The sequence below is a fragment of the Poeciliopsis prolifica genome, unplaced genomic scaffold (assembly GCF_027474105.1).
Source record: "Poeciliopsis prolifica strain line A6 unplaced genomic scaffold, Auburn_PproV2 SCAFFOLD036, whole genome shotgun sequence".
NCBI classification, from domain to species: domain Eukaryota; kingdom Metazoa; phylum Chordata; class Actinopteri; order Cyprinodontiformes; family Poeciliidae; genus Poeciliopsis; species Poeciliopsis prolifica.
In genome coordinates, this window is record NW_026562411.1 from 591,941 (window position 1) to 618,131 (window position 26,191).

Sequence of the window (26,191 nt, forward strand, 5' to 3'; positions counted from 1 at the left end):
TGTGTTATGTGAAATAAAAAAACATTTTCATATGTTTGTGTTTTTGGACAATTAATTAGAGATGATCAAACTTTTCTCTGCATTTGGGTTTTATGATCTGAACCAAAGTTCGGTCCTTCAGTGTTGACAGAAAAATCAGTGTTTCCATGGCAACCAGATGTCGGTGTGCGAAAGCCTCTCATTCAAACACGAACTCATCATTCCAGAATCACGTCATCAACAGCTCAGGGGTCAAAGGTCATGGTCAGGCAGGTCCAGCTTAGGGCAGGTCGGCTTCATGAAGCCGTTCATAAGTGAACATGAACATTCAGATCAACAAAGAGCACGACCCCTGACCCATGACCTAATGGAACGTCCTGTTCATGACCTATTGACCCTATCAGTGACATGATGCCATTATCAGTGTTGCTCTCAACCTGGATGGACGTCAGAACGGTTCTGAAGGTCCAGATATTGTGGGACCGGATCCTCCCAGAATCAACCGCGGTCCTCCGGGTCGGTCTGCAGCTAACCGCTAACAGTAGCTGCTGCATTGCTAACCAATCAGCAACTTTCTTGTTACATTTAGAAAATTGGCAGAGAAATTATTGATATGGAGCAGAAATCTGCAATCGTGCAGCTCCAGTTTTTATCCCATCAATATTTCAAAGGTTTCTTTCTGACTTTTGAAGCAAATTGTTAAATTTCTAGCAGAATCAGAACAGAAATCAGATCAAATGAATCCTCAGTTTGGAGTACCCTGAGGGTTCTGATGAAGCGGGCCCCATCCGGGCCCAGTCAGCAGCAGCCAATCAGCAGCCAGCTCTGCCTGCTTGGGTCCAGTCATGTGACCCAGAGTTTAAATCCAGACTGACGGCGCCGAGCCGACAGAAGCCTCCAGACGGCCGACCTCACCTGGCAACACTTCCTGTCCGAGACGCACCGCCTGACCTCCGCTGACCTCTGCTGACCTCTGCTGACCTCTGCTGTCAACCTGTGATCGGAGCTGCAGGAAGAAGCCAGGTGAGTCTGATACAACGATCCTTCGTGTCTCCATGTCTCGTCCGTGTCGGTCGGTGGAGCAGCAGGTTTTCCATTAGTGAATCATGTGAGTCTCTGGGTTTCCTGCAGGATTTCGGCTCCATTAATCCTTTCATCAGTTAGAAACATGAAGCGTCTGGTTCATGTTTGAACTTTTCATGACTTTTTATTGAATAAATAATAAACTGTTTGCTCTGCTAACCAATCAGAAGCCAGGATGTTCCCACCTGTAAACACGCAGCAGCTCCACCTGAAATCAGATGAAGTTTCTGTGCCTAGCAGGAATATTATGGGATGTCTGCTGATTTCTGCCTGCTGAGGAAGAGGAGGAGAGCCTTCATCCTGCCAGATTAGGAAACCACGTGAGTCTGTTTCCCTCTGAGGCCAAAATAACCCAGATTTGATTAAAGTCCTGCAAACGGGACATGGAGACGCCACAGGGAAGTAAGTACACCCGTCCACCAGGCGGCGCTAAATCTCTCAGTGACTATAAAACGGATCTGATGCATCCTGCAGGAGCAGAGCGTGAAAAAGTAAGTACACCCTCCAGCAGCAGGTGCAGGAGCGCTGATCCATTCAGGTTATGTTCAGACTACCGGTCAGGCAGAGGCCTGGACTTTGACTAGGCCATTGCAGCACCTTGAATCTCTTTGTTTCTGTCGTTCAAATCTGCTGCTGTTTGGACCCAGATCTCAAACCATCACACCTCCACTGCTGTGCTTCACAGCAGGTCTGCTGCATCTTGATTCCTCCATCTTGGTTTCCTCCATCTTGATTCCTCCATCTTGGTTTCCTCCAATCTCAGTTTTCTTCACTAAACCTCAGAGAAACATTTTCGGCCTTCTGTCGTTTGTCAGGTGTCATCCGTCGGCCATCTTTGTTCTCTGCCGCCATGCCGACCACTGCTGTGGGCAGGAAATTGGATTTGTCCAAACTGACGGACGAAGAGGCCAGACATGTGTGGGACGTCGTCCAGAGAGACTTTGACCTGCGGAGGAAGGAAGAGGACCGACTCGGGTAAGTTCAGAAATGAATTAATTAGTGATCAGTGGTGAGAACCACTAGCTCAAGAGCTAGCTGCGCTAATGCTGAAGCACTAAGTGTTATGACAACATGGTATTTAGCTGAAGCTCACGCTAAAGCGCTAAATTCTTCCATAATGAATTAAAGTTAACATAAATATAAACATCTGAATAATAAAAAAAATTCTTCAGTCAATAATCAAAACTTCAACTCAAACTTTATTCAACTAAACAGCCAAGAAAAGTGCTGCAGAAATGTACTTCAGTTGAAGCTAAATGTGTTCAGAGTTACCAAAACCGCTAACTATAAAATTAGCTGTGCTGTCAGTGGGTTAGTGGACGTGTTTCCATTAGTGCTAATTATTTTAGTTGAATTAGTTATTTAGTTTTCAGCAGCTGTTGATAGAAATACACGAGTCGATTAGCATCACATTATTTATCCGGTCAGCTAGAAGTTCAACTCTTTGAGGAGAACACGACTTCTCTGACTGCGTCGTGTCAAGTGGGAAGTTTGGTGGAAGGAGGATCTTGGGGCTCAGCTGTTGTTCAGGAGTTCAGCCTTTTACCAACCCAAGACATGTTGGGAGGGTAAAAGGCGACGGCTCATTTCCTGTTCCAACATGTGTGAATATGTTTAGAATGAAACCTGAAGCCTTCCTGTCCAACATCAGTGTCTGACCTCATTAATATGAATGAGGAAGAATGAACAAAAATCCCCCTGATCAAACTCCTGACTGTCTGTAAAACCTTCATAGCAGAGCTGATGATATTAAACCTTAACAATTAATAAATAGCCAGACGACTGAGGGCTTCACTAATGTTATCATCTTAGCTTCTGTGACCTCTGACCTCTGGCCACTTGAACCGTTCTGGATCCAGGATTCACCTCCTAAAATAGACAGAGGGGCAAGGCCAGCAGAGGGGCGGGGCCAACACTGTAGGCCATTTTGTTAGCATTCCTGGCTAGCTCTCTGCTGCAGTTACTTGCTTCCATCTGAATGTTTGTTCCTGTGAAGCTGCTGCTGTTTCTTCCTCTGCGGTTCTGAACTGGTTCTGCTCTTCATGTGGTTTTCACATAAAACTGTCCAAACCTCTGCAATGGAACCCAAATATGTTGGTTCACAGTTTGCAAAAAAGCAGCAGGAGGCAAAACATTTTCTCTGTTTTCTGCTCGGCCCACAGAGTTCATGTTATGAATACATTTATTCACTTTTGTTGAAAGAATCAAAAAACAAGCATCAGGTTCAGTTTATTATTCGCTAAAAGGAAAAACTGAAATAAATCTAAACCCTGACTCTATCAGACTGAAACAAAACTGAGCCTTAAGGAGGAATTATTAGAGATAAATCCTGTTAGAGTTTAATAACATTTAACATTCAGCATCATGATGAAGGTTTTATAATATTAATGCTGATGACCACATGATTCCACCTGAGACCAATAAACTCCTGAACTGAAGGGTGTACTTACTTCTGTCCTGACTTCATGCTCACAGAAAATGTTTCTTATTTTAATAATCTGTGGCCTTAAAGGCTCATAAAACATGTAGATCTTCAGAACTGGTTCCTGGTTTCATATCCATAATTTCCTCCCGGCGTTAGAACTTTATTCATTCACTTTCATAAAACAGAAACGGCTTCGCCATAAAAATGGTCAAGAACTATTTTTATGGTGTTTGTCATAAAAATATAACAAACCGATTACACTGCTGCAGCTTTGTTCTTTTAAGAAGAACACTAAACTTTGCATGAAGTAAAAGGCGTCTCAGTTTGTCGGACGGTGGAGAATATTCCTGTTTTTCTGGAAGAAACCATCAAATCTGCCGTGATGCTGATAACAGCAGCAGCTGCAGAAAGCAGCACTTTCTGAGAGCCTGGATTTGTTTGGAAGTTGGAAACGTAAAAGCGTCAGTCAGGCAGAATAAAGAAACGTCTGGCTGCTGACCCCAGATTCCTCAGGTCTGCTGTGAAACTCTGCAGTTAATCACAACCAGCAGAAACCTGGAGCAGGTTCAACCGTCTGAGAGCAGAAACTAGTTTCACCAAAGAAAACTAGAGATGTCACTTTTTGGTCCAATTTATCATTGTGAAAAAGCCTTTGACATGTTACTAGCCCAACTGTTTTCCTGTCCAGTTCTGGTTTTAATCTACAGCAGAAATTCTGCCGTTTTTAGCTTTTTATATTTGTAAAAGTCACATTTTCAAACTAAATACTTTAAAGTTAAATATTGAGTGAACATCTAACTTCAAGCTCAATGTTTAGCTCAGAGCTACATATGTAGCTCAGAGTTAGCGTAGCCAGCTGTGTATTAGCGGTGGCTAACCCATCTGAGTGCTAACTGGAGTTTGGCTTCGCTGTTTCCACTCAGTGAGTTTATTCCCTGTGAAATGAAGAGCAGATCATCGAAGAGCCGTTTTGTCCCGACATCCAGAACTGAAACCAGGTTCAACCTGAACTCTTCCTGGTGGCTTCGCTGCTTTCTGCTCTCAGACCGTGGAAGGGAATCCTGCGCTCCAGATTTATGGGATTTGCAGTTTAATAGTACTGAGAATTTTCAGCTAATTTTACTTTGAAATCATTCAGAGTTTAAACCAAAGCAGTTGTGTGCGATGGGTTGAGGAATCCTGAACCATGTCCCACTGAGCTAGTGATATGGGCCATAATTCAACCAGTATGGTCCAAACAAAAGCCTTCAATAAGCAATAAAACTCCCCTAGTCCTTTAGGAATAGTTTCTTATTTCTGTTTTTCAGCTGGGACATTTGGGGCTTGTTATCTGAATAGTTTCCCCTCTGCTGCAGCCAGCGTCTCTCTGAGGTGGGCTTTAACCTCTCCACCAATCAGACGCTTTATTTTCAGTTCTGCAGCAGAAAACATTCGGCTGGAGGCGGTGAAATTATCCCAACACCAGAGCGGCTGCAGGACGGTGCACAGAAAGGCACTTTTCTCTGCACATTTCTCAGCTTCGCTTCAGGACTTTTTCTGCTCTGCAGTTTCTCTGTAAACTTGATTGATTGTGTGAAGGAGTGAAAACAGCATAATCCCACTTCTTCCCAGAAAAAGTCTTCTTCTGTCTTTCATCAACTCTTATTTGTTAGAAAAACAAGTCAAAGGAAAGTCTGCGCGCTGCAGTTGTCCAGTTTGTTTATTTAGCTGCGATCAGCGGCTTGGAAACTCACTTTGACTTCATGTCTGCAGTTTGGAAGAGTTACTGCTTCAGCAGTTTGGGGGAAGTGTTGTGGATGAGTTGTGCTGGACACTGTTAGCGTAGCTTAGCATCGTGCTAGACTCAGCCCAGTGGAATAAACTCACAGAGATGAAGCTACTTTTCACACTGAGGTTTTATGAGGTCTCAGTATCTGACCTGCAGCAGGGAGATCGGCCTCAAGGGACAGAATCACAGATCCAAGCTAAACACCGCACAAAGCAGAGGCAATTTAAGAGTTAAGTCATTCATACCAACTACAATTTTAAGAAAAATCTATTGTTAGTTTTTTAGAGTTTGTTTTATTGTTTACATGAAGTATTTCAGAGGAAAACTGAATTATTTAGAAAAGAGTCAGATTATGCTTGAGGCTCTGCAGGATGGCTGTTGTCCAAACTGTGGTTTAGATACTGTCTGCTCATGACTAATCCAGACAACCCAACTAAAGCAAACTGTGCTTGAAGCATCAGGTGTTGAGTTTTGACTGAAAACATGGAGACATCAGGATTTGTTGCTGAAGGTTCTGTTCGGTCCGGTTGTTTTCCAGCGAGCTGAAGAGTAAAATAGAGAAAGAAGACAGCAAGCGGGAGCTGCTGGGGGTCCGGAGCAGCTTGGCCGAGTCCTACTGCATCCGCTGCCTTCAGCCCTTCAGGTTCCTGCTCAACATCAGGCGCCAGTGTTTGGACTGCCAGCTTTACGTCTGTCGCTCCTGCAGCCGCTTCAGCAGGAGGGAGCAGGGCTGGCTGTGTGAGCCCTGCCACCTGGCCAGGTAAAGCCACCCGGTTCTGTCCCCTCAGGTCGTCACACACCAGGAAGAGCTCAAATGTTATTCTTGAACTTTCTGACTGATTTGTCAAAGTTTCTCAGTTGGACTCAGTGGAAGCAGAAATAACTGAGAACAAACTGAAGTTTTGTTTCAAGGCAGATTTCTGCAGTTCATATAACATCCATGATTTACCTGGTTCCAGCTGTTCCAGCTGTTCCAGCAGCTGTTCCTCATTATAGCATTATAATGTCTTATAATGCTGTAATGCATTATAAGACATTATAATGCATTATGAGCTATAAGCTCGTTACTATTAGCAATTAGTGTTGAATCTTGTTGGTGTTCTTGCTGATTTCTTGTTGTGGGCGGGGATTTACACAGGTGTGCGAAATCTGAAATCTGTTAATAAAAGGCCACAGGTTGCTCTGGTGAGCACCGCACACCGCACCGCACACCGCACCGCACCGCACACGCACAGCGCACCGCACAGACCGCACCGCACAGCGCACTCAGGCCAAATGAAGCTGAAGGCTGTGTTGTTTTTCCTCCGTCACTACCCGGCATTTCCAGCCCTTTAAAGATGGCAGCGTCAACAATTAGCCTCTTTTCAACTTATGAACTCAAGCATACTAATGTCATCTAAATTAGCTTTTTCAGTTTAACTACCTATGAGTTAAACAGCTTAAGCTGGCGGAAGCTAAAGTCATCTAAGTGTTTGAGGTTAATTGTTGTTTTAAATATTCATATTTTAGAAAAACACTGGATGTTTAAGAATTCAAAAATAATGGTTATTCTCTGTTATAGTTTGTGCAGAACGTTGAAGGATATAAGTGCCTGAATGTAATGAATTTCTTCTGGTTCCTGCTGACATCCAGCCGTTTTATTACGTTTCTGCGTCGTTGTCTTGATCTCTGCAGCTGTGTGAGCAGATCCTGGTTTTCCCAGGATTACCTAAACGCGAGTGAAGCTCATGATTGACATCCTGGCTCTGTGTTTGAACAGAGACTCCTTATGTAACGCCTGCAGCTCACTGTGCTGCCATAAAAATGTAAACATCTAGCTCCTTCCAGCTCCATGTGCAAACCGTCATGCTATTGTTTTCTGAAATGTTGCATCAGCAGTTCATGGATCCACTTCTCCTCCAGAATCTTCCAGAAATGCTGGTTTGGTGTTTCTAATGCTGGTTTTTCTTGCAGGGTTCTGAAGATCGGTACTTTGGAGTGGTACCATGAGAACGTCCGGGGCCCGATTCAAGCGCTTCGGCAGCGCCAAGGTGATGCGATGTCTGTTTAAGAGGCTGAGCGGGGAACACAGCCGCTCCCAGAGCCCCAAAGGTCAGAGCTCCACTAATCTGGTTTACAGGAAACTCAGCCAAAGATCAGCTTCAAACGTTTGTTCCAAAATCTGCATAAAGTGAGCGACACGTGACACCACTTGACTCTAAAAACACTTAGCTAGAAGATTAGGCCCTCACTGATTAACTGAAACTGCTCAGTGGCTAAACAGTGTGGCTGCTGAATGGCTGCCAGGTCCAAGATGGCTGCATGAGGAGGGAAATGAACTAAACTAAAAACCACAAGAGCATTAGGACGGCCTTCAGTGGAAATGTGAACAAATTACCATCTGTTTCACTTCTCCTCCTGGAAGCCCTGAGGAGTCGCTGCTGGTCAACAGTTCAATCTGCTGCAGCCAGAAAACTCGGACGTGGAGTCAGGGAAGTCTGTTTGAGCTTAGCAGGAGAAATCCCAGAAAATGAACGACTTCGCTGAGAGTCAGCAGCTGCAAACTGTCAGGAAGGACAGAAAAAATGTGAAGCGAAGTCCTCTGAGCTCAGTCACTCACTGTTCATGTGTAAACGGCATTATCAGCGGTGGGAACATTTCTGCTAATCCGCTCATAGCGTAGCTAACTGTTCATTTAGCACTTTAGTATTTTGCTAACGTTGAAAATGTTTTGCACATTTAGCTTCCCCTAAACTCTAAATCACTAATTTCTTTGGCTGTTTTATAAACTATCAGATGAACAAAGTTTGGCATCCATGTTGGAGTTTTGGTTCTCAACTGTTCTCAGATGTCTCATTCATGCTCTTATTCTGAAGGGAGTGAAACTTATTCTGATTCTATTTTTTCTTCTAAGAAACTTTATTGAGCAAAAGGCAACGAACGAACAGCCAGGACTGATCGTTAAACATTTATGCAAATGTTAACATGAATTTCACACGTTAGCATTAGCTTCTATTAAATACATTAAATGTTGGTGTAGCGCTTTAGCATTAGCTTAGCTAATGTTTCATTAGCGATGCAAACCACTGTGGATTATTGTCAGGATTTCAAAGACGTTTTACTTTTATTTTGAGTATAAATGTTAATGAACTCAAGCTGACAAACTTTCAGCTGCTAAACAGTATTTTCACCCCTAAAAGTTTTGTTCTCTTTTTACTTCTTGTCAATTTAAATGTTTCGGTGCATCAATTATGTTAAAGACTCTGTGCTTATCAGCTGCTGCAGGTGCAGCAAGCAGTTATTAGATTTATGGAGCATTATTTTTCCCATTTAACTTGGTTGGTTTGGATATTTTTCACAGATCTGTATTTCTTTAGCAAGAACAAAAAATAAAATACTGTAATTTTTAGGCTGAATTATGGTTATTTTGTTTTTATCAAATATTTGGAACATGGAAGGATAAATGCATCGTTTCATGCGATCAAACCTCCTTCATTCAAACTGGGAGAAATTATTTTCACACAACAGATTTTATTACTTTAGAAATGAGTCAGTCTGTAATTAAACTACTTTGCTTTTAGCTTCATCCTTTAATTTGTCACACATCTGTTGGTTAAAACATTCAGTCTTCTAACAGTAAGTCAGCAGGAAAAGCCAGATGTGACACAGGGATTTAATTCCATTTTTCCTGTTTTTCTCATCCGACTCACCACAGCTGCTCTTCAGCTCCACTCTCAGGATTTCTGCCCTCAGCAACCAGCTGCTTGCCTTTGAACTTCCTGTTTGCTCCTAAAAACCCCAGAATCAAAGATTTTACTGTGGCAAAAGACATGTTTGAAGTCCAAGACGAGGCTGTTTGTTGAACTTTGTTAAAGAGACTAAATCCTTGGAGGATTTTTTTCATCATCTTAAGAACATAAAACACAAAAGATGCACAAAAATCTTCATTTTATGTTAATATTGTAAAAAAATGTTATAAATTGTTTTACGTTAAACTATGATATTGCTTGCTTCAAAGCTTGGAACTCTTAGCATAGCTTTAGCTATGGCTTGAAGCTAATTCTGCCAAGTTTTCTTATTTTCATAACCTTTTTGCCAGCTATAACAGAAAAACTAAATTACATTTGATTAAGGCCAGGTGAACTACTTCATCGTCTCACCTAGCTAATGCTAAAAGCAGACAGATGTTGTGGTTTAGCTCTTTGAGCTAAGACGAAGACTGTTAGCCCTTTAGCTGATCAACATGAATCAATCATTTCTCACATCTCTCTGTTTAGCTAAAGCATTTTTAACAATATGGACAGATATAAGTTTAATTATTTTCTTCACTTTGAACAGATGCGCTAAGATCTTTAGCGTAGCATAAGCAACTATGTCACCAAAGCTAATATCAGCTAGCCTATGTAGCTAAGCTATGTTATATCAGTAGCATTTATGCCTTTGTGGTGTTTATTAATTTTTTTTAGCAGAAAATTATTATAAATAGAGTAAATAAATAGAAAACTGTAAAGGTAATGAATGGTAGTTTTTATGATGTTTCAGAACAGATGCATTTTATTTGTATGGAGGTAATTTAATGCCAGAACTAGGAAATAAAAGGAGCTTCAGTGTCTTTTTATAGTGACAGATTTTCTCATTAAAATAAAATATGTTCATGTTTGAACAGAAAATGTGGTAACAGTAGAAGTAAAGTCTGTTTTTTAGGAGTGTTCATCTGAATGATGTGTTTTACATTTCATGAAGATGATAAACTTCATGAAACTGCGTTCAGAACATACTCGGTGGTTCTGTTGGATCTGGGTTTATTTCAGCTGAAAGCGTTTTGATGTGCAGCAGAGACTCCTGCTGACGCTGAGTCACCGGCTGGCTCTCTGCGCCGAGCTGCAGCAGCAGGCAGAGACGCTGGCGGCCTTCTGATCTTCCTCACATGTCTCTGATTTTTGTGCGGGGCTCAGCGGAGCAAAGAGGAGGAGGCGGAAAGTTCTCATGTTCTCTGAGGAATGCAGCGTTATGATGATTATTATGAAACCGTCATAAATGCTAACAGAACCGGGACCAGATCCGCATCACATGCTGCGACTCATGTGACCATCTGGATTAAATTCAACATGCATGACTCCACACACACACACTCACACACACACACCCCCACACACACACACACACACACACACACACACACACACACACACACAGACAGGGAGTGCTGCTCTGCGGTCCGCCGGGCCCTCAGAGCTCGGAGGGAGTCCTGCTGTTAGCATAGCCTGCTAACAGAGCTTCATTTAATCCCAGCTGTTTTCATCATGACTTCATGTAGAGATGACTCTTTAACCTGATGATCTGTCAGGATAATAAAACGTAATGTTGCTCTTTATTACTGCAGGAAATGTCAGATTAAAATGAATTTAAAATAATTCCTGCCTGTTCCTTCCTTGTTTCTTCCTGTTTCTTCCTGTTCCTTCCTTGTTTCTTCCTGTTCCTTCCTGTTCCTTCCTTGTTTCTTCCTGTTTCTTCCTGTTCCTTCCTTGTTTCTTCCTGTTTCTTCCTGTTCCTTCCTTGTTTCTTCCTGTTCCTTCCTTGTTTCTTCCTGTTTCTTCCTTTTCTTCCTGTTCCTTCCTTGTTTCTTCCTGTTTCTTCCTGTTCCTTCCTTGTTTCTTCCTGTTCCTTCCTTGTTTCTTCCTGTTCCTTCCTTGTTTCTTCCTGTTTTCTTCCTGTTCCTTCCTTGTTTCTTCCTGTTCCTTCCTTGTTTCTTCCTGTTTCTTCCTGTTCCTTCCTTGTTTCTTCCTGTTTCTTCCTGTTCCTTCCTTGTTTCTTCCTGTTCCTTCCTTGTTTCTTCCTGTTCCTTCCTTGTTTCTTCCTGTTTCTTCCTGTTCCTTCCTTGTTTCTTCCTGTTCCTTCCTTGTTTCTTCCTGTTCCTTCCTTGTTTCTTCCTGTTCCTTCCTGTTCCTTCCTTGTTTCTTCCTGTTTCTTCCTGTTCCTTCCTTGTTTCTTCCTGTTTCTTCCTGTTCCTTCCTTGTTTCTTTCCTGTTCCTTCCTTGTTTCTTCCTGTTCCTTCCTTGTTTCTTCCTGTTTCTTCCTGTTCCTTCCTTGTTTCTTCCTGTTTCTTCCTGTTCCTTCCTTGTTTCTTCCTGTTTCTTCCTGTTTCTTCCTGTTCCTTCCTTTTTCTTCCTGTTCCTTCCTTGTTTCTTCCTGTTCCTTCCTTGTTTCTTCCTGTTTCTTCCTGTTCCTTCCTTGTTTCTTCCTGTTCCTTCCTTGTTTCTTCCTGTTCCTTCCTGTTCCTTCCTTGTTTCTTCCTGTTTCTTCCTGTTCCTTCCTTGTTTCTTCCTGTTTCTTCCTGTTCCTTCCTTGTTTCTTCCTGTTCCTTCCTTGTTTCTTCCTGTTTCTTCCTTGTTTCTTCCTGTTCCTTCCTTGTTTCTTCCTGTTTCTTCCTGTTCCTTCCTTGTTTCTTCCTGTTCCTTCCTTGTTTCTTCCTGTTCCTTCCTTGTTTTCTTCCTGTTTCTTCCTGTTCCTTCCTTGTTTCTTCCTGTTCCTTCCTTGTTTCTTCCTGTTTCTTCCTGTTCCTTCCTTGTTTCTTCCTGTTCCTTCCTTGTTTCTTCCTGTTCCTTCCTGTTCCTTCCTTGTTTCTTCCTGTTTCTTCCTGTTCCTTCCTTGTTTCTTCCTGTTCCTTCCTTGTTTCTTCCTGTTCCTTCCTTGTTTCTTCCTGTTTCTTCCTGTTCCTTCCTTGTTTCTTCCTGTTCCTTCCTTGTTTCTTCCTGTTTCTTCCTGTTCCTTCCTTGTTTCTTCCTGTTCCTTCCTTGTTTCTTCCTGTTTCTTCCTGTTCCTTCCTTGTTTCTTCCTGTTCCTTCTTTGTTTCTTCCTGTTTCTTCCTGTTCCTTCCTTGTTTCTTCCTGTTCCTTCCTTGTTTCTTCCTGTTTCTTCCTTGTTTCTTCCTGTTCCTTCCTTGTTTCTTCCTGTTCCTTCCTTGTTTCTTCCTGTTCCTTCCTTGTTTCTTCCTGTTTCTTCCTATTCCTTCCTTTTTTCTTCCTGTTCCTTCCTTGTTTCTTCCTGTTCCTTCCTTGTTCCTTCCTTGTTTCTTCCTGTTCCTTCCTTGTTTCTTCCTGTTTCTTCCTGTTCCTTCCTTGTTCTTCCTGTTTCTTCCTGTTCCTTCCTTGTTTCTTCCTGTTTCTTCCTGTTCCTTCCTTGTTTCTTCCTTGTTTCTTCCTGTTCTTCCTTGTTTCTTCCTGTTTCTTCCTTGTTTCTTCCTGTTCCTTCCTTGTTTCTTCTGTTCCTTCCTTGTTTCTTCCTGTTCCTTCCTTGTTTCTTCCTGTTCCTTCCTTGTTCTTCCTGTTCCTTCCTTGTTTCTTCCTTGTTTCTTCCTGTTCCTTCCTTGTTTCTTCCTGTTTCTTCCTGTTCCTTCCTTGTTTCTTCCTGTTCCTTCCTTTTCTTCCTGTTTCTTCCTGTTTCTTCCTGTTTCTTCCTGTTCCTTCCTTGTTTCTTCCTGTTCCTTCCTTGTTTCTTCCTGTTCTTCCTTGTTTCTTCCTGTTTCTTCCTGTTCCTTGTTTCTTCCTGTTCCTTCCTTGTTTCTTCCTGTTCCTTCCTTGTTTCTTCCTGTTCTTCCTATTCCTTCCTTGTTTCTTCCTGTTTCTTCCTGTTTCTTCCTGTTTCTTCCTGTTCCTTCCTTGTTTCTTCCTGTTCCTTCCTTGTTTCTTCCTGTTTCTTCCTTGTTCTTCCTGTTTCTTCCTGTTCCTTCCTTGTTTCTTCCTGTTCCTTCCTTGTTTCTTCCTGTTTCTTCCTTGTTTCTTCCTGTTTCTTCCTGTTCCTTCCTTGTTTCTTCCTGTTCCTTCCTTGTTTCTTCCTGTTCCTTCCTTGTTTCTTCCTGTTCCTTCCTTGTTTCTTCCTGTTCCTTCCTTGTTTCTTCCTGTTTCTTCCTATTCCTTCCTTGTTTCTTCCTGTTCCTTCCTTGTTTCTTCCTTGTTCCTTCCTTGTTTCTTCCTGTTCCTTCCTTGTTTCTTCCTGTTCCTTCCTTGTTTCTTCCTTGTTTCTTCCTGTTCCTTCCTTGTTTCTTTCTGTTCCTTCCTTGTTTCTTCCTGTTCCTTCCTTGTTTCTTCTGTTTCTTCCTTGTTTCTTCCTGTTCCTTCCTTGTTTCTTCCTGTTCCTTCCTTGTTTCTTCCTGTTCCTTCCTTGTTTCTTCCTTGTTTCTTCCTGTTCCTTCCTGTTCCTGCTTCCAGAGCGTCCAGACTTTGACACCCGCAGTGAGCCGGAACGTCACAGTGAGTCCATGTTCTCCAGTCGTTTTATTAAAACTCATGTTTTCCAAGCAGGTAGGAATGATTTATGATCATAGAGTCTATATTTATCTGCCTGATTGCAGTTGGATTTTCTTTATGACACAATTCATTAAAGTCCATCAAACATTATGAAGCAGCAGAAAGTTGGAATAAATAATTTCTGTTTATTTAAACATCTGAACTTCAGATTTAATCTCCTGCAGAAACAGAGAAAATACACAGAAAGTTTTATTTTCTCATATTTTCCATCGTTAAGATGAGTTTTCCAGGCTGATCCAGTCCAACAGAACCAGGCCAGAGACGGGACATATTGATTTATGTTCGAGCCGATCCTGTATCTGATTCTGGATCTTATTTCTTCTTTCGTTATCGTTTCTCTGCATGTTTTGCCGTCTCTGGTTCTGATGCAGCTGCAGAAAACAACGTCCAACTTTCCACACGTAACTCACAAGCATTTCATGAAACATAATCAGCAGATGTTAACCTGGAGTAAATTTACTTTGAGCTATCTGATTAGCATCTCAAAAGCTAAAATAACACATGAACTCTGACCCCAGTTGAGCAGGAGGCTTCATGGATGCAGATGAGGATGGGATCTCAGACTCCAACGTCTCTCTGATCAAACGGTTAAAGAGGAGCAGCAAAAGCAAAAAGAGGTGGATTAGCAGAGCTAGCTAACAGCTGATGAGGTCATCCAGGATCTTCTTGAGGAATATCTTCTCTGCTGTCTTCATAATGAACTGTTAGCATGTTAGCATGGGACTGTTAAACAGTCTTCAGTCAGAGGCCTCTTTAGATTTGTTGAACACTGTCTGCTACTGGAGAATCTCCTCCATGTTTGGATGAAAAGACGAGGAGTCAATGTTTATTCAGCTGTTAGCAGTTAGCCGCAGCTATCAGTCGTTAGTTGTTTAGCAGTTAGCTGTGTAGTGAAGTCCAGGCAAATGTTAAAGCGGTTCTGCTGCAGTCCAGTAGGTTGGGAACAGAACGGTTCTGATCAGTCGGTTCCCTCCGTCTGCCTCCATTTTGTTTCTCCAGTTTGAGCTCAGAGGAAAACATGCAGCTTCATGGAACCGATCAAACATGTTCAGCTTCATTACAAGGATTGATTGTGATCATAGAAACTGATTAAATGTTTGGTTCTTCCTGCTCCAGTAAACTATTTTGTTCTTGATATGTATGCAGATCTTTTTCTCTGTTATAACTTTTGCTTGTTCTCGTTTTTTAAAAATCTGAAATAAAGAAATAAAATGAATCTGAGGTTTTAATGTGAAGCTCAGAGCTGACAGGTTCAGTCTGCAGGAAATAGTGATGGTAGCTTCATGACTCCATGCTGTCTGTCTGCAGGTGGATACGAGGAACTCAGTCTGGAGGCAGCAGACTCTCCAAACTTGCAGGTCCAAACCGTTTCACCTCGATATTATTTCTGCTACTGAGGCATCAGGAGCTCAGTTTGGGCTCTAATGATAAGATGATGACACTTTATAATAGTAATAATGATTAATTATAGCCACAGCAACGTAAATCTGAATAAAACGCTTCAAACAGGATATTTTTCTGTTTCTCCATCCTGCATACTGATGATGATGATGAAGATGATGATGATGAAGGTGATGATGATGATGATGATAATGAAGGTGATGATGATGATGGTGATGATGAAGGTGATGATGATGAAGGTGATGATGATGATTCTCTCTGAAGATGAAGAAGGCCAAACGGAGGCTGACTGTTGATCCCGTTGATTTCGTTCTCGGCTTCGATTACTCAGCAAACTCCAGACGTCAGGAGGATCAGGTAATGGATCAGACACCAGTACTCCCAGTACAGACACCAGTACTCCCAGTACAGACACCAGTACTCCCAGTATAGTTTTACTTTAATCGATCTGATCTCTGATGTTTTCAATAAATTCTTGCTCTAAATAAAAACCTGAAATTTGTGATCATGTGAAAATTTTCTGGAGGAATGGCGGCTATTTTCTCCAGACTGTCTGTGTCCTTCCTGCCTGCAGGGCGCCGGCGTTCAGGACGCGATGGACCCGATGCTCGCTGAGGCCGACCTGCAGGACGTTTTCCACCAGAACCTCCTGCAGGACAACCAGAGTCTGGACCTGGAGATGCATAATCAGCACGGTGAGGTCCCAGTTTGGTCCCAGTTTGGTCCAGTTTGGTCCAGTTTGGTCCAGTTTGGTCCAGTTTGGTCCAGTTTGGTCCCAGTTTGGTCCAGTTTGGTCCAGTTTGGTCCCAGTTTGGTCCAGTTTGGTCCAGTTTGGTCCCAGTTTGGTCCAGTTTGGTCCAGTTTGGTCCCAGTTTGGTCCAGTTTGGTCCAGTTTGGTCCAGTTTGGTCCAGTTTGGTCCAGTTGGTCCCAGTTTGGTCCAGTTTTGGCCAAGTTTGGTCCAGTTTGGTCCCAGTTTGGTCCAGTTTGGTCCAGTTTGGTCCAGTTTGGTCCAGTTTGGTCCAGTTTGGTCCAGTTTGGTCCCAGTTTGGTCCAGTTTGGTCCAGTTTGGTCCCAGTTTGGTCCCAGTTTGGTCCCAGTTTGGTCCCAGTTTGGTCCAGTTTGGTCCAGTTTGGTCCAGTTTGGTCCCAGTTTGGTCCAGTTTGGTCCAGTTTGGTCCAGTTTGGTCCCAGTTTGGTCCCAGTTTGGTCCCAGTTTGGTCCAGTTTGGTCCCAGTTTGGTCCAGTTTGGTCCCAGTTTGGTCCAGTTTGGTCCAGTTTGGTCCAGTTTGGTCCCAGTTTGGTCCCAGTTTGGTCCCAGTTTGGTCCAGTTTGGTCCCAGTTTGGTCCAGTTTGGTCCCAGTTTGAGAGCAGAGATCCACTTCAGACTCCACATGCTCAGCCAGCAGGTCAGAGGTCATGATAGGACTCCTCTGTGTGTCCAGATGAGATGGCGTACGCGGAGACCCGGACCGTCCCGTCCCGCTCCGTGTCCCGGCTCAGCTACTCGTCCTGCGGCAGCGGCAGCATCGGCCTGCGGGGCGGCAGCAGCTTCCTGCCCAGCCTGGACGACTCCGAGGACGACCTTTGCCCCCGGGTCCCGGTGTACCGGTCCCAACCGGACCCGGGCAGCCACACGTCTCAGGAGAGCCTGTGCTCAGCCGGCGCGGCGCCGCAGGTCCAGTAATCGTCCAGCAGATGGAGCCGATCGGTTAATAAATCCTGTTTGTTCCACAGAGCGACGACTCGCGTCGGCCTGCAGCGTCACAATCTGATTCACAAACTCTGAATTCTCCGTTTGTTCCGTTATTCCAGGAACCCGGACGATCCGGTGGGACAAACCGGAAGGTCGGCCTGTGAAACTGAAGGGATGATCAGACATGTTGATCTATTGTTAAAAGCTTAATCCACAAATAAATCTGATCAGAGGAAACCAGAGCTAAACTTTTAAACCTCCAAGCTCATGTCTGCTTGAAGCTGTGGCCCGGTTGGGTGATCCAACAGGATCCAGAGCGGTTCTGGAGCAGAAAAAGCAGGAAAACATGAAGTTTCTGGATTGTTCTCCCCAAAGCTCACCTGGGTCAACATCTGTGGGTTTTCCTTAAATCTGCTAAAACAGAAACTGGATGAATTCTTCATTTCTCAGTTTTTGCTTAATCACAAACTGTTAACAGATGGATTCTCATTTAGAGTTTCTGGTTCTGGTCGGAGGTGTCGGCGGCTCACTGAGCATCTGAAGGTGTTTGGATTCCTTGAAGACTTGCATCAGTGAACAGATTTCCCACATCGTCAACATGTTGGAGGCAGCTGCAGGATCGCATGCGGGCCAGAACCGTGACATCAGCGTCTCTCCGCAGCAACCCGACCCGTCAGCGCCGCTCATGAGAAACAGATCAACACCTGATGTCACGACAACCTCAGGGCTCATCCACACAGTGGACTAACCATGGGAACAGAGACACGCTCTGCACACCAGGTTCTGGAGTCAACAGCAGCCCTAAAGGTCACTTAAAGGTCACTTGAAGGTCACCGTCTCTGCTGATGTGTTTGGGTCTCTGACATCGTGGCGGCCCAAACCGGATGCTGGGAAGCCTCCAGACATGTGGCCGCCAGGCCTGCGGGGTTTCCCTCAGACGACCTGCAGGGGCCGCCGGTGGAGACGTGATGTCAGCGTTCCAGTCCCGTTTGACGGGCCAGGAGTCAAGGAGGACGGAGTCAGCAGAGTTACGCTGTGAACCACAAAAACCCAAACAAACGAGGGCGACGCTAAACCAGAATAACCATGACAACCAAACACCAGGAGGAGGCCGATGACGGAGCTGCTGACTCAGCAGGTCTCAACCAATCAGGAGAAACGAATTCCCAGCTGGACCAGGCGGTACCTTCATGGAGGCTCTAGGCTGGAGGACGGGTCCACTGTCAGGTCTGAGCTTTCTGGACCTGCAGGAATCATTGGGTATTTCCCACCTTGTGGTCCGGTAGACCCGGTTCTGATGGATCTCTCAGCGTAACTTCCTTCTTTACCAGGTGGAAACAAGATGGTGCTAGGCTAGCATGTTAGCTTTGGTTGTATTTACCCAGAATGCCCTGTGCTGTGGTCATACCAGAGTCAAATTCTGCTTCTCAGTATCTGATTCTAGGTCTGGTTCTGATTCTAGGTCTGGTTCTGATTCTAGGTCTGGTTCTGATTCTAGGTCTGGTTCTGATTCTGGGTCTGGTTCTGGTTCTGGGTCTGGTTCTGGTTCTGGGTCTGGTTCTGGTTCTGGTTGGTGTCGTGATGCCAAACCTTCAGGGATTATAAACTACCAGCAGGATTTAAACGAATCCTGGATGAGTTTCTGACCTGAGCCTTTAGAAATGTTCTGCAGCTGGTACACGGCTCACTTTGGAACCGGCTTTATGTGGCTCTGGAGGCTCGGGTCAGAGGTCAGAGGTCAGCATGATCTCTGGTTCACAGCTGGAACAACTGAAGCTGACTCTAGATGTATAAATCTAGATCTATAGGTCCAGATTGTTCCTCTTTACCGCCGTTAACTTTTATTTTGACGGGTTCAGGTCGTCCTGAAGGTTCTCCAGGCTTTCCAGGTCCGGTTCTGATGGGTTCTGTAAACGTGTTCAAACTGTATGAAAACATCAGGATTCTCCTCATCCTGCATAGCTTACGGTTTCCTCCTGCGTTCCGTAGATCTGTGACCTGAACAAGCGAATGTCGGCCATTGAGACGCTGCTGAGCTGCTTGGAGGAAAAAGTGACGTCAGCTAACAGGAAGGTAAACTCTCGTTGCCTGGTAACCGGCTTTAAACAATCAGTACGCAGCTATGGATGCCAGGCCTCATGTCAGCACATTGCTGGTTCCTGTTTGGTTGTGAAATGTTAGAGGAGACAGGAATGACATTTTCTCTGAACTAATAATGTTTTAACGGTGAAAGCCGTGGCTGCGCTGCCCCCTGGTGGCCGTTCACAGGAGCAGCAGACCGGCTGACCGGATCTCATCAAGACTCAAACCGTCTGGTTTCACTTCAAACAGAACATTTCCAGGTTCTGCTCTGGTTCTCTGCTGCGGTTCTGATCCGATTAACATCCAGAACACATCTGGATCTAAAACCATGCAGATTAGTGGAAATCATGAAAGATTAACTTCAGGTGTTCTTTCAGTAAAAACTTTATGTTTTATTAAATACTGACTTCAGAGGTTCAGCTGCTTTCACTTATTATTTACTTTAAGTTATTTATTTCAATTTTTACATTTATTTTTGACATTATTTTATGTTTTATTTATTTAATTTACTTTTATTTTCCATTATTGATTTAATTATTTTATTACAATGATGTGTTTAATTTATTTTAATCTAATAAATTTTTTACTCTTTGTGATTCCAGGTTTTTAAATGTCATTTTATTTAAATATTATTTATTAGTTTTATGTTATTTTATTGCTGTTTGTGCAGAACGTCACTGACTTTAGCTGAATGTCACTCAAACACATTTTCTAGATTATTTTGATGTGTTTTTATTGATATAAAATCAGTTAAACCCAGAGTCTGGGTTCTGGTTCTGCAGGACGTCCGAACCGCCCAGAGTCCGTCTCCTCCTCGTCTTCCTCAGTGGGATGAAGAGGAACTGGGAGCGGCAGCTCCGGCTGAAGCTGCACCAGCTGACCCAGAGCCTGAGCTCTGAGGAGGACGAGGCGGGCGGGCCGAGCCGGATCCCCACCGGAACCAGAACCAGGGCCAGGCTGGAGGAGGACCTGAAGGTTCGATGGGCTCCAGACGGAGAACGTTCGGCGTCATGACGTTTGTTTCCTCTCATTTCTCTGACAGCAAAGCAGAAATAAAATCATCCAAATGAGAAAATGAAGCAGCAGTGAAACGCTCTGCAGCTCCACCAGTAAAACCAGTTCAGCCCAGAATCCACCAGCAACTATCACTGCTTTAGTTTTTAGGGAAACATCCAGATTAAGACACTTAAAAAATGCAAATAAATTTATGAATTTTCAGTTGAGTGCAAATTCAGAAAAGCTTTTTTGATCCAAAAGGAAAATAAAATAACTTCATAAATGCAAAGTTTATTCATGTTTCACCTGTTTAACTGTTTCTGCTGTTTCTCCTGCAGGCCGACCGCCTCTCAATGAGCCCCGACACCCAGCAGCGCCCCCTGCTGGAGCCGCCCAGAACCGCCTCCGCCTGCAGAGGCTCCGCCTCCGCCTGCAGAGGCTCCGCCTCCGCCTGCAGAGGCTCCGCCTCCTTACTGCTGGAGCTGGAGGACAGAGTGGCTCAGGCAGCCGCCGACGTGCAGAGCGCCCAGAGCCAGGTCCGAACGGGTCAGAACCGGGTCTGAAAGGGTCAGAACCAGGTCACGGCGCCACTCAAACCCGAATCCACTAATGAAGCCGTTTCTCCTCAGGTTTCCTACATCGAGGACCGGATCGCTGCACTGAGCACCGCTGGAGGTCCAACAGACCGCAGGAGGAAGGTAAGGTCACTGGAGGTCATTAAAGGTCACTGGAGGTCATTAAAGGTCACTGGAGGTCATTAAAGGTCACTGGAGGTCATTAAAGGTCACTGAAGGTCATTAAAGGTCACAAAGTTTTTGCAGCTGATTAATATATCATCACCTGTTTATAAATATCAGAGCTTCCGGCCAGACTAAGAAAATGTGTTTTATGTTGTGATATTAGCAGAAGAAAATATTCAAACTAAGAGAAAAATGATTTTAACAAACCTTTGATAGGTTTATGAGGATCTGCTGTGAGCGGCTCAGTCTGACATTATTTATTCTAAATAAACCTTTTAATTTCCTGCTGCTGATCATTTGATGCTGATGAGTGAAAACTATCAAATGTTATTTATAACTTAATGATCAGCGTTGCTCATTTTGACCCAGATTGTTTCATGCAGTTCTCATGTTCTAAATATTACAACCTTATTACATTTATTATGCTGTTATTGTAATATTCTGGTGTTTTCTCTTATTATTACATCTTAATTTGCATTTTATTATGACTTCTTTCTTCATTCTCAAATTGTTATTACAATATTTTCTGCCAATATTACATCGTTGCTTTCCTTTTATGGATATTCTCACATTTTTATGACTTTATTCTCATAATTATTATTATTTAGGTTTTATTTTTGTATTATGACTTTTCTTCATATAATTTGGAGTTTTGGAGAAAACTTTTCTTTCCAGCTGTGGCTCTGAACCTCGGATCGTTTGTCTCCTCGTTCAGCCAACAGCTCCTGGTGAACTCTGACCTTTGCTCTGACCTTTGGTCTGACCTCTGCTCTCTGTTTGCAGTCGGCGATCCCGGTCCGGACTCGGAGACTCTCCCACAACGTTCCCAGCAGTAAGCGCCGTGTTGAAGCTCTGCCAACAGGGCGACACGCTTTGAGTTTCCTGTTCTGGAGATCAGCAGAACCTCCAGCCAGAGCAACATAATAAACATAATAAACATGAATAAACATGAATAAACATGAATAAACATTAATTCAGCTTTATTAGGAAATTAATCATCATATTTTCACTGATAGAAATGAAAACAGCCTTTATTGGCAAACCTTCTGTCCCATGAAGGTCTCTTAATAAAACCTAAAGCACTTTTGCCAAACTAAAATAAACTAACAAATAAATATCTAGATGTTTATTTTCATGCTCTTATTTTGAAGTGGGTGAAGACGGCAACAGTTCCGTTTCCTTTTCTAATGTTCAGTATTTTCCTTGTAACACATGGTGTGATAATTAGCTAATGCTAATTTATCGCATTAGCATTAGCTTCAATTTAATATAATGCTGCTTTAGCAAGTTAGCGTTAGCCTCTGCTACATACTGTTTTGATGTAGCGCCACAGAACAGAAGTCCTCCAGACCACTAGGGGGAGTCTGGAATCTATAATACTCCCTTCTTTAATATGTTTTATTATATTCATGTCTTTACTGAGGAGATGGTGTTGTAGCATTAGGTGGTCGACTCCCCCTAGTGGTCTGGAGGAGTTTCCATTTTAATTATTTCAAATACAGAAAAGTTAACAAAATAATTCATGTTCTAAATAATTATGTATTTTGGGGCTTTTCTTCTGTACAATATAATCAGAAATCCTGATTATATTGTAATAATCAAACATGCTATTTGATATTGTGTTATTTATTGCAATACATGAGAAATTTAAGCTGAAGCAGGAAGTGATGTCATCAGCTCAGTAACAGTAACGTCTCTGCGTTACAGAATCTGGGGGTGACGGTGCGCTGATGAAGAGGAGGCTGAGCATCATGTGACCTTCATCGCTTTGCTTGGAGACGGAGGCAGCAGGGGGCCTCTCGTTACCGTGGCAACGGGATGCCGCTCCAGCCCATTACCGTGGCAACGGGATGCCGCTCCAGCCCATTACCGTGGCAACGTCTTTATTTTTTATGTCTGTCTTTATTTTGTTTGAAGGTTTTAATCATAACCAAGCGTGAATTAATTGGTAACAGTAGCAACGTGATGGAGCTGCTGGAGGATTTCAGTTTTATTATTTCTGAAGTTTGTCTTTATTTCTGTCAGTAGAACCAGAACCAGAACCTCCAGCCGGTTGGCATCACGCTGCGTCTGCAGGTCCGACTAAAATGCCACTCACAAGATGGCGGCTGCACCACAGCTCTGCTTCAGTCTGGCCTTCATTTTAGATCAGTGCATTCTTACTTTATGCTGATGTGAACTTTTTGTAATCTGTTTCACTTCTATATTTTTGTCTGTGTTGGTTTTTAACTGTTCGGCGACCAGGAGAATCCTGAGAGATACTGTAAAATAAAATGCTTTATTCTGATCGTTGTTGTTATTATCAGCAGTTATTAGCTGCTTCAGGACGAGCAGCTGAAGGAACACGACTAGAACTGAAAATCCAGAAAGAATCCAGAACCAGAACCTCTGCTTTGGTGTCAGAACTGGGTCCAGTTTTCATTTCCATCTTTTGAAATTGTTTGTTCTCCATCAGATTCATGTGGACTCACATCGACAGAAACTCAAACTGTCTGAAGAACCAAACCCGGGAGCTTCTGCCAGGTCCTGATCATCCAGACTGGTGGCTTTAACTGGGCTGACTGGCTGACTGGTGGCTTTAACTGGGCTGACTGGTGGCTGACTGGTGGCTTTAACTGGGCTGACTGGTGGCTGACTGGTGGCTGTAACTGGGCTGACTGGTGGCTGACTGGTGGCTTTAACTGGGCTGACTGGTGGCTGTAACTGGGCTGACTGGTGGCTGACTGGTGGCTTTAACTGGGCTGACTGGTGGCTTTAACTGGGCTGACTGGTGGCTGACTGGTGGCTGTAACTGGGCTGACTGGTGGCTGACTGGTGGCTTTAACTGGGCTGACTGGTGGCTTTAACTGGGCTGACTGGTGGCTGTAACTGGGCTAACTGGTGTCTGACTGGTGGCTTTAACTGGGCTGACTGGTGGCTGTAACTGGGCTGACTGGTGGCTGTAACTGGGCTGACTGGTGGCTGTAACTGGGCTGACTGGTGGCTGTAACTGGGCTGACTGGTGGCTGTAACTGGGCTGACTGGTGGCTGACTGGTGGCTTTAACTGGGCTGACTGGTGGCTGTAACTGGGCTGACTGGTGGCTTTAACTGGGCTGACTGGTGGCTGACTGGTGGCTGTAACTGGTGTCTGACTGGTGGCTTTAACTGGGCTGACTGGTGGCTGTAACTGGGCTGACTGGTGGCTGACTGGTGGCTGTAACTGGGCTGACTGGTGGCTGACTGGTGGCTGTAACTGGGCTGACTGGTGGCTTTAACTGGGCTGACTGGTGGCTTTAACTGGGCTGACTGGTGGCTGTAACTGGGCTGACTGGTGGCTGACTGGTGGCTGTAACTGGGCTGACTGGTGGCTTTAACTGGGCTGACTGGTGGCTGTAACTGGGCTGACTGGTGGCTGTAACTGGGCTGACTGGTGGCTGACTGGTGGCTGACTGGTGGCTGTAACTGGGCTGACTGGTGGCTGTAACTGGGCTGACTGGTGGCTGACTGGTGGCTTTAACTGGGCTGACTGGTGGCTGACTGGTGGCTTTAACTGGGCTGACTGGTGGCTGTAACTGGGCTAACTGGTGGCTGTAACTGGGCTGACTGGTGGCTGTAACTGGGCTGACTGGTGGCTGTAACTGGGCTGACTGGTGGCTGACTGGTGGCTGTAACTGGGCTGACTGGTGGCTTTAACTGGGCTGACTGGTGGCTGACTGGTGGCTGTAACTGGGCTGACTGGTGGCTGTAACTGGGCTGACTGGTGGCTGTAACTGGCTGACTGGTGGCTGACTGGTGGCTTTAACTGGGCTGACTGGTGGCTGTAACTGGGCTGACTGGTGGCTTTAACTGGGCTGACTGGTGGCTGACTGGTGGCTGTAACTGGGCTGACTGGTGGCTGTAACTGGGCTGACTGGTGGCTGTAACTGGGCTGACTGGTGGCTGACTGGTGGCTTTAACTGGGCTGACTGGTGGCTGACTGGTGGCTGTAACTGGGCTGACTGGTGGCTTTAACTGGGCTGACTGGTGGCTGTAACTGGGCTAACTGGTGGCTGTAACTGGGCTGACTGGTGGCTGACTGGTGGCTTTAACTGGGCTGACTGGTGGCTGACTGGTGGCTGTAACTGGGCTGACTGGTGGCTTTAACTGGGCTGACTGGTGGCTGTAACTGGGCTAACTGGTGGCTGTAACTGGGCTGACTGGTGGCTGTAACTGGGCTGACTGGTGGCTGTAACTGGGCTGACTGGTGGCTTTAACTGGGAGGTCGAGTGGAGAGGAAGAGTTTATGTCAGTGAGTTACAGAAGAATCAAGAGGAAAGTGGAGCCTGTCGGTTTGGATTTGATGATCAGTCCTGAGATGCTCTGATGATGAAGCTACAATAACAGAGAAACTTTCATCTGCTCCTCCTCTTCCTCCTCCGTCCCAGCAGGCAGCATGTGGACTGTCCTGCTGTCCTTCTGTCCTGCTGTCCTTCTGCAGCGTCTCACACCTTCATTCACTGACTGCCGGTTCCTGGGTTTGGGTTCTGGTCCGGTTCTGGTTCCTCAGTGTTCAGTCTCTACATGTTTGTCTCTTTCATGCAAAACATTTTGATTTTCTGTTTGTTTAATTTTTAAAACTCTTTCAAAATATTTCTATTGAAATATTTTTGAATAATGTTTGCAGATATTTGCTAACCTCCCAAAAAGACCTGATTTTGTTGCATAAACAAGCTGAAAGTATCTCTTTCTTATTTGTGCATTTTATATATAAATCTAGGAATTATGGATAAATGTATTAATTTTTACAGATGTGATGTATATTCTCATAATGAATTTATTCGTCAATAATCTTCATTTTATGCTAATGTATTGAATCTGAGCTTTGGATCAAATTTTCCTCTCTCCATGTTGTCCAAATTATTTCAAAGTTTTCTAATGAATTATAATAGATAATAAAGTTCTGATATTTATCCATAACTTATTTTAACTGTTAACTTTTCCACTTGTGTTTCTGGGATTTTGTTTTTATTAAATCACATTCGGATTCATGACCAAACCCCCAGTTCACTGATAAAAACTTATAAAAATATTTGTGATCCAACTTAAGTTCTGAAAGTTACATCAGACTATTGGATTTGGTCTAGTTTCAAGTCTTGAATCTTTTCTAGTCTTTTTTACCTCCAGTTGTTTTTGGTTCAAATAATAGTTTTCTTATGTAGAGTTTACTGGGATAAAATATGAACTCTTTAATGTTCTGCTTCACCTCAAACATAATTTAATCATATTCCTCGTTATATGATTATTTGTCAAAATTGAAATACAGAAGGAAATAAATGTAAGCCTTCAGTTTCCATTTCCGACCAGTGATATGAACAAACTGTTATTTAGCATAAAATGAAGAACTTTTAAGATAATGAACAGATTTCTTTTTAATATCTGTTCAGAAATAAAATATTTTATTTCACAAGATGGATTTATGTTAATATTTATTTTTGAAGACATCAAATTATTCAGAAATCTCAAGACCCCCTTCAGTACCCGTGCGACCCCTGTGGGGGCAGCGCACCCCTTGTTGTGGACCTGTTGATGATTCAGCAGCTTTTAGTCACAAGAAGAAGCGAAGCGCCATTTTGGACCACAAACATTTTAATTACAAACCAATGAATGAATCATCAGAATATTGATATTCAATTTGTATCCAGTTTTTCTCCTTTGATAAATTTTCCTGTCAAACATTAAACCTCATAAACATCACAAACCTCACAAACATAACAAACCTC

At 43.8% G+C, this 26,191-nt stretch overlaps 1 protein-coding gene across 1 annotated transcript; it reads left to right on the forward strand.

The window, feature by feature from the left end:
- Positions 1-1,013: 1,013 nt before the first annotated feature.
- mlphb (melanophilin b) lies at positions 1,014-22,740 on the forward strand. Its single transcript, XM_055053049.1, is given in 16 exon segments — positions 1,014-2,037; positions 5,794-6,015; positions 7,209-7,254; positions 7,256-7,346; positions 13,442-13,534; positions 14,849-14,898; positions 15,206-15,298; positions 15,516-15,636; positions 16,384-16,616; positions 18,624-18,707; positions 19,499-19,560; positions 19,562-19,691; positions 20,051-20,248; positions 20,342-20,410; positions 21,236-21,284; positions 22,160-22,740. Coding segments are annotated over 16 exon segments (1,716 nt in total). The 5' UTR covers positions 1,014-1,912; the 3' UTR covers positions 22,210-22,740.
- The last annotated feature ends 3,451 nt before the right edge of the window (positions 22,741-26,191 follow it).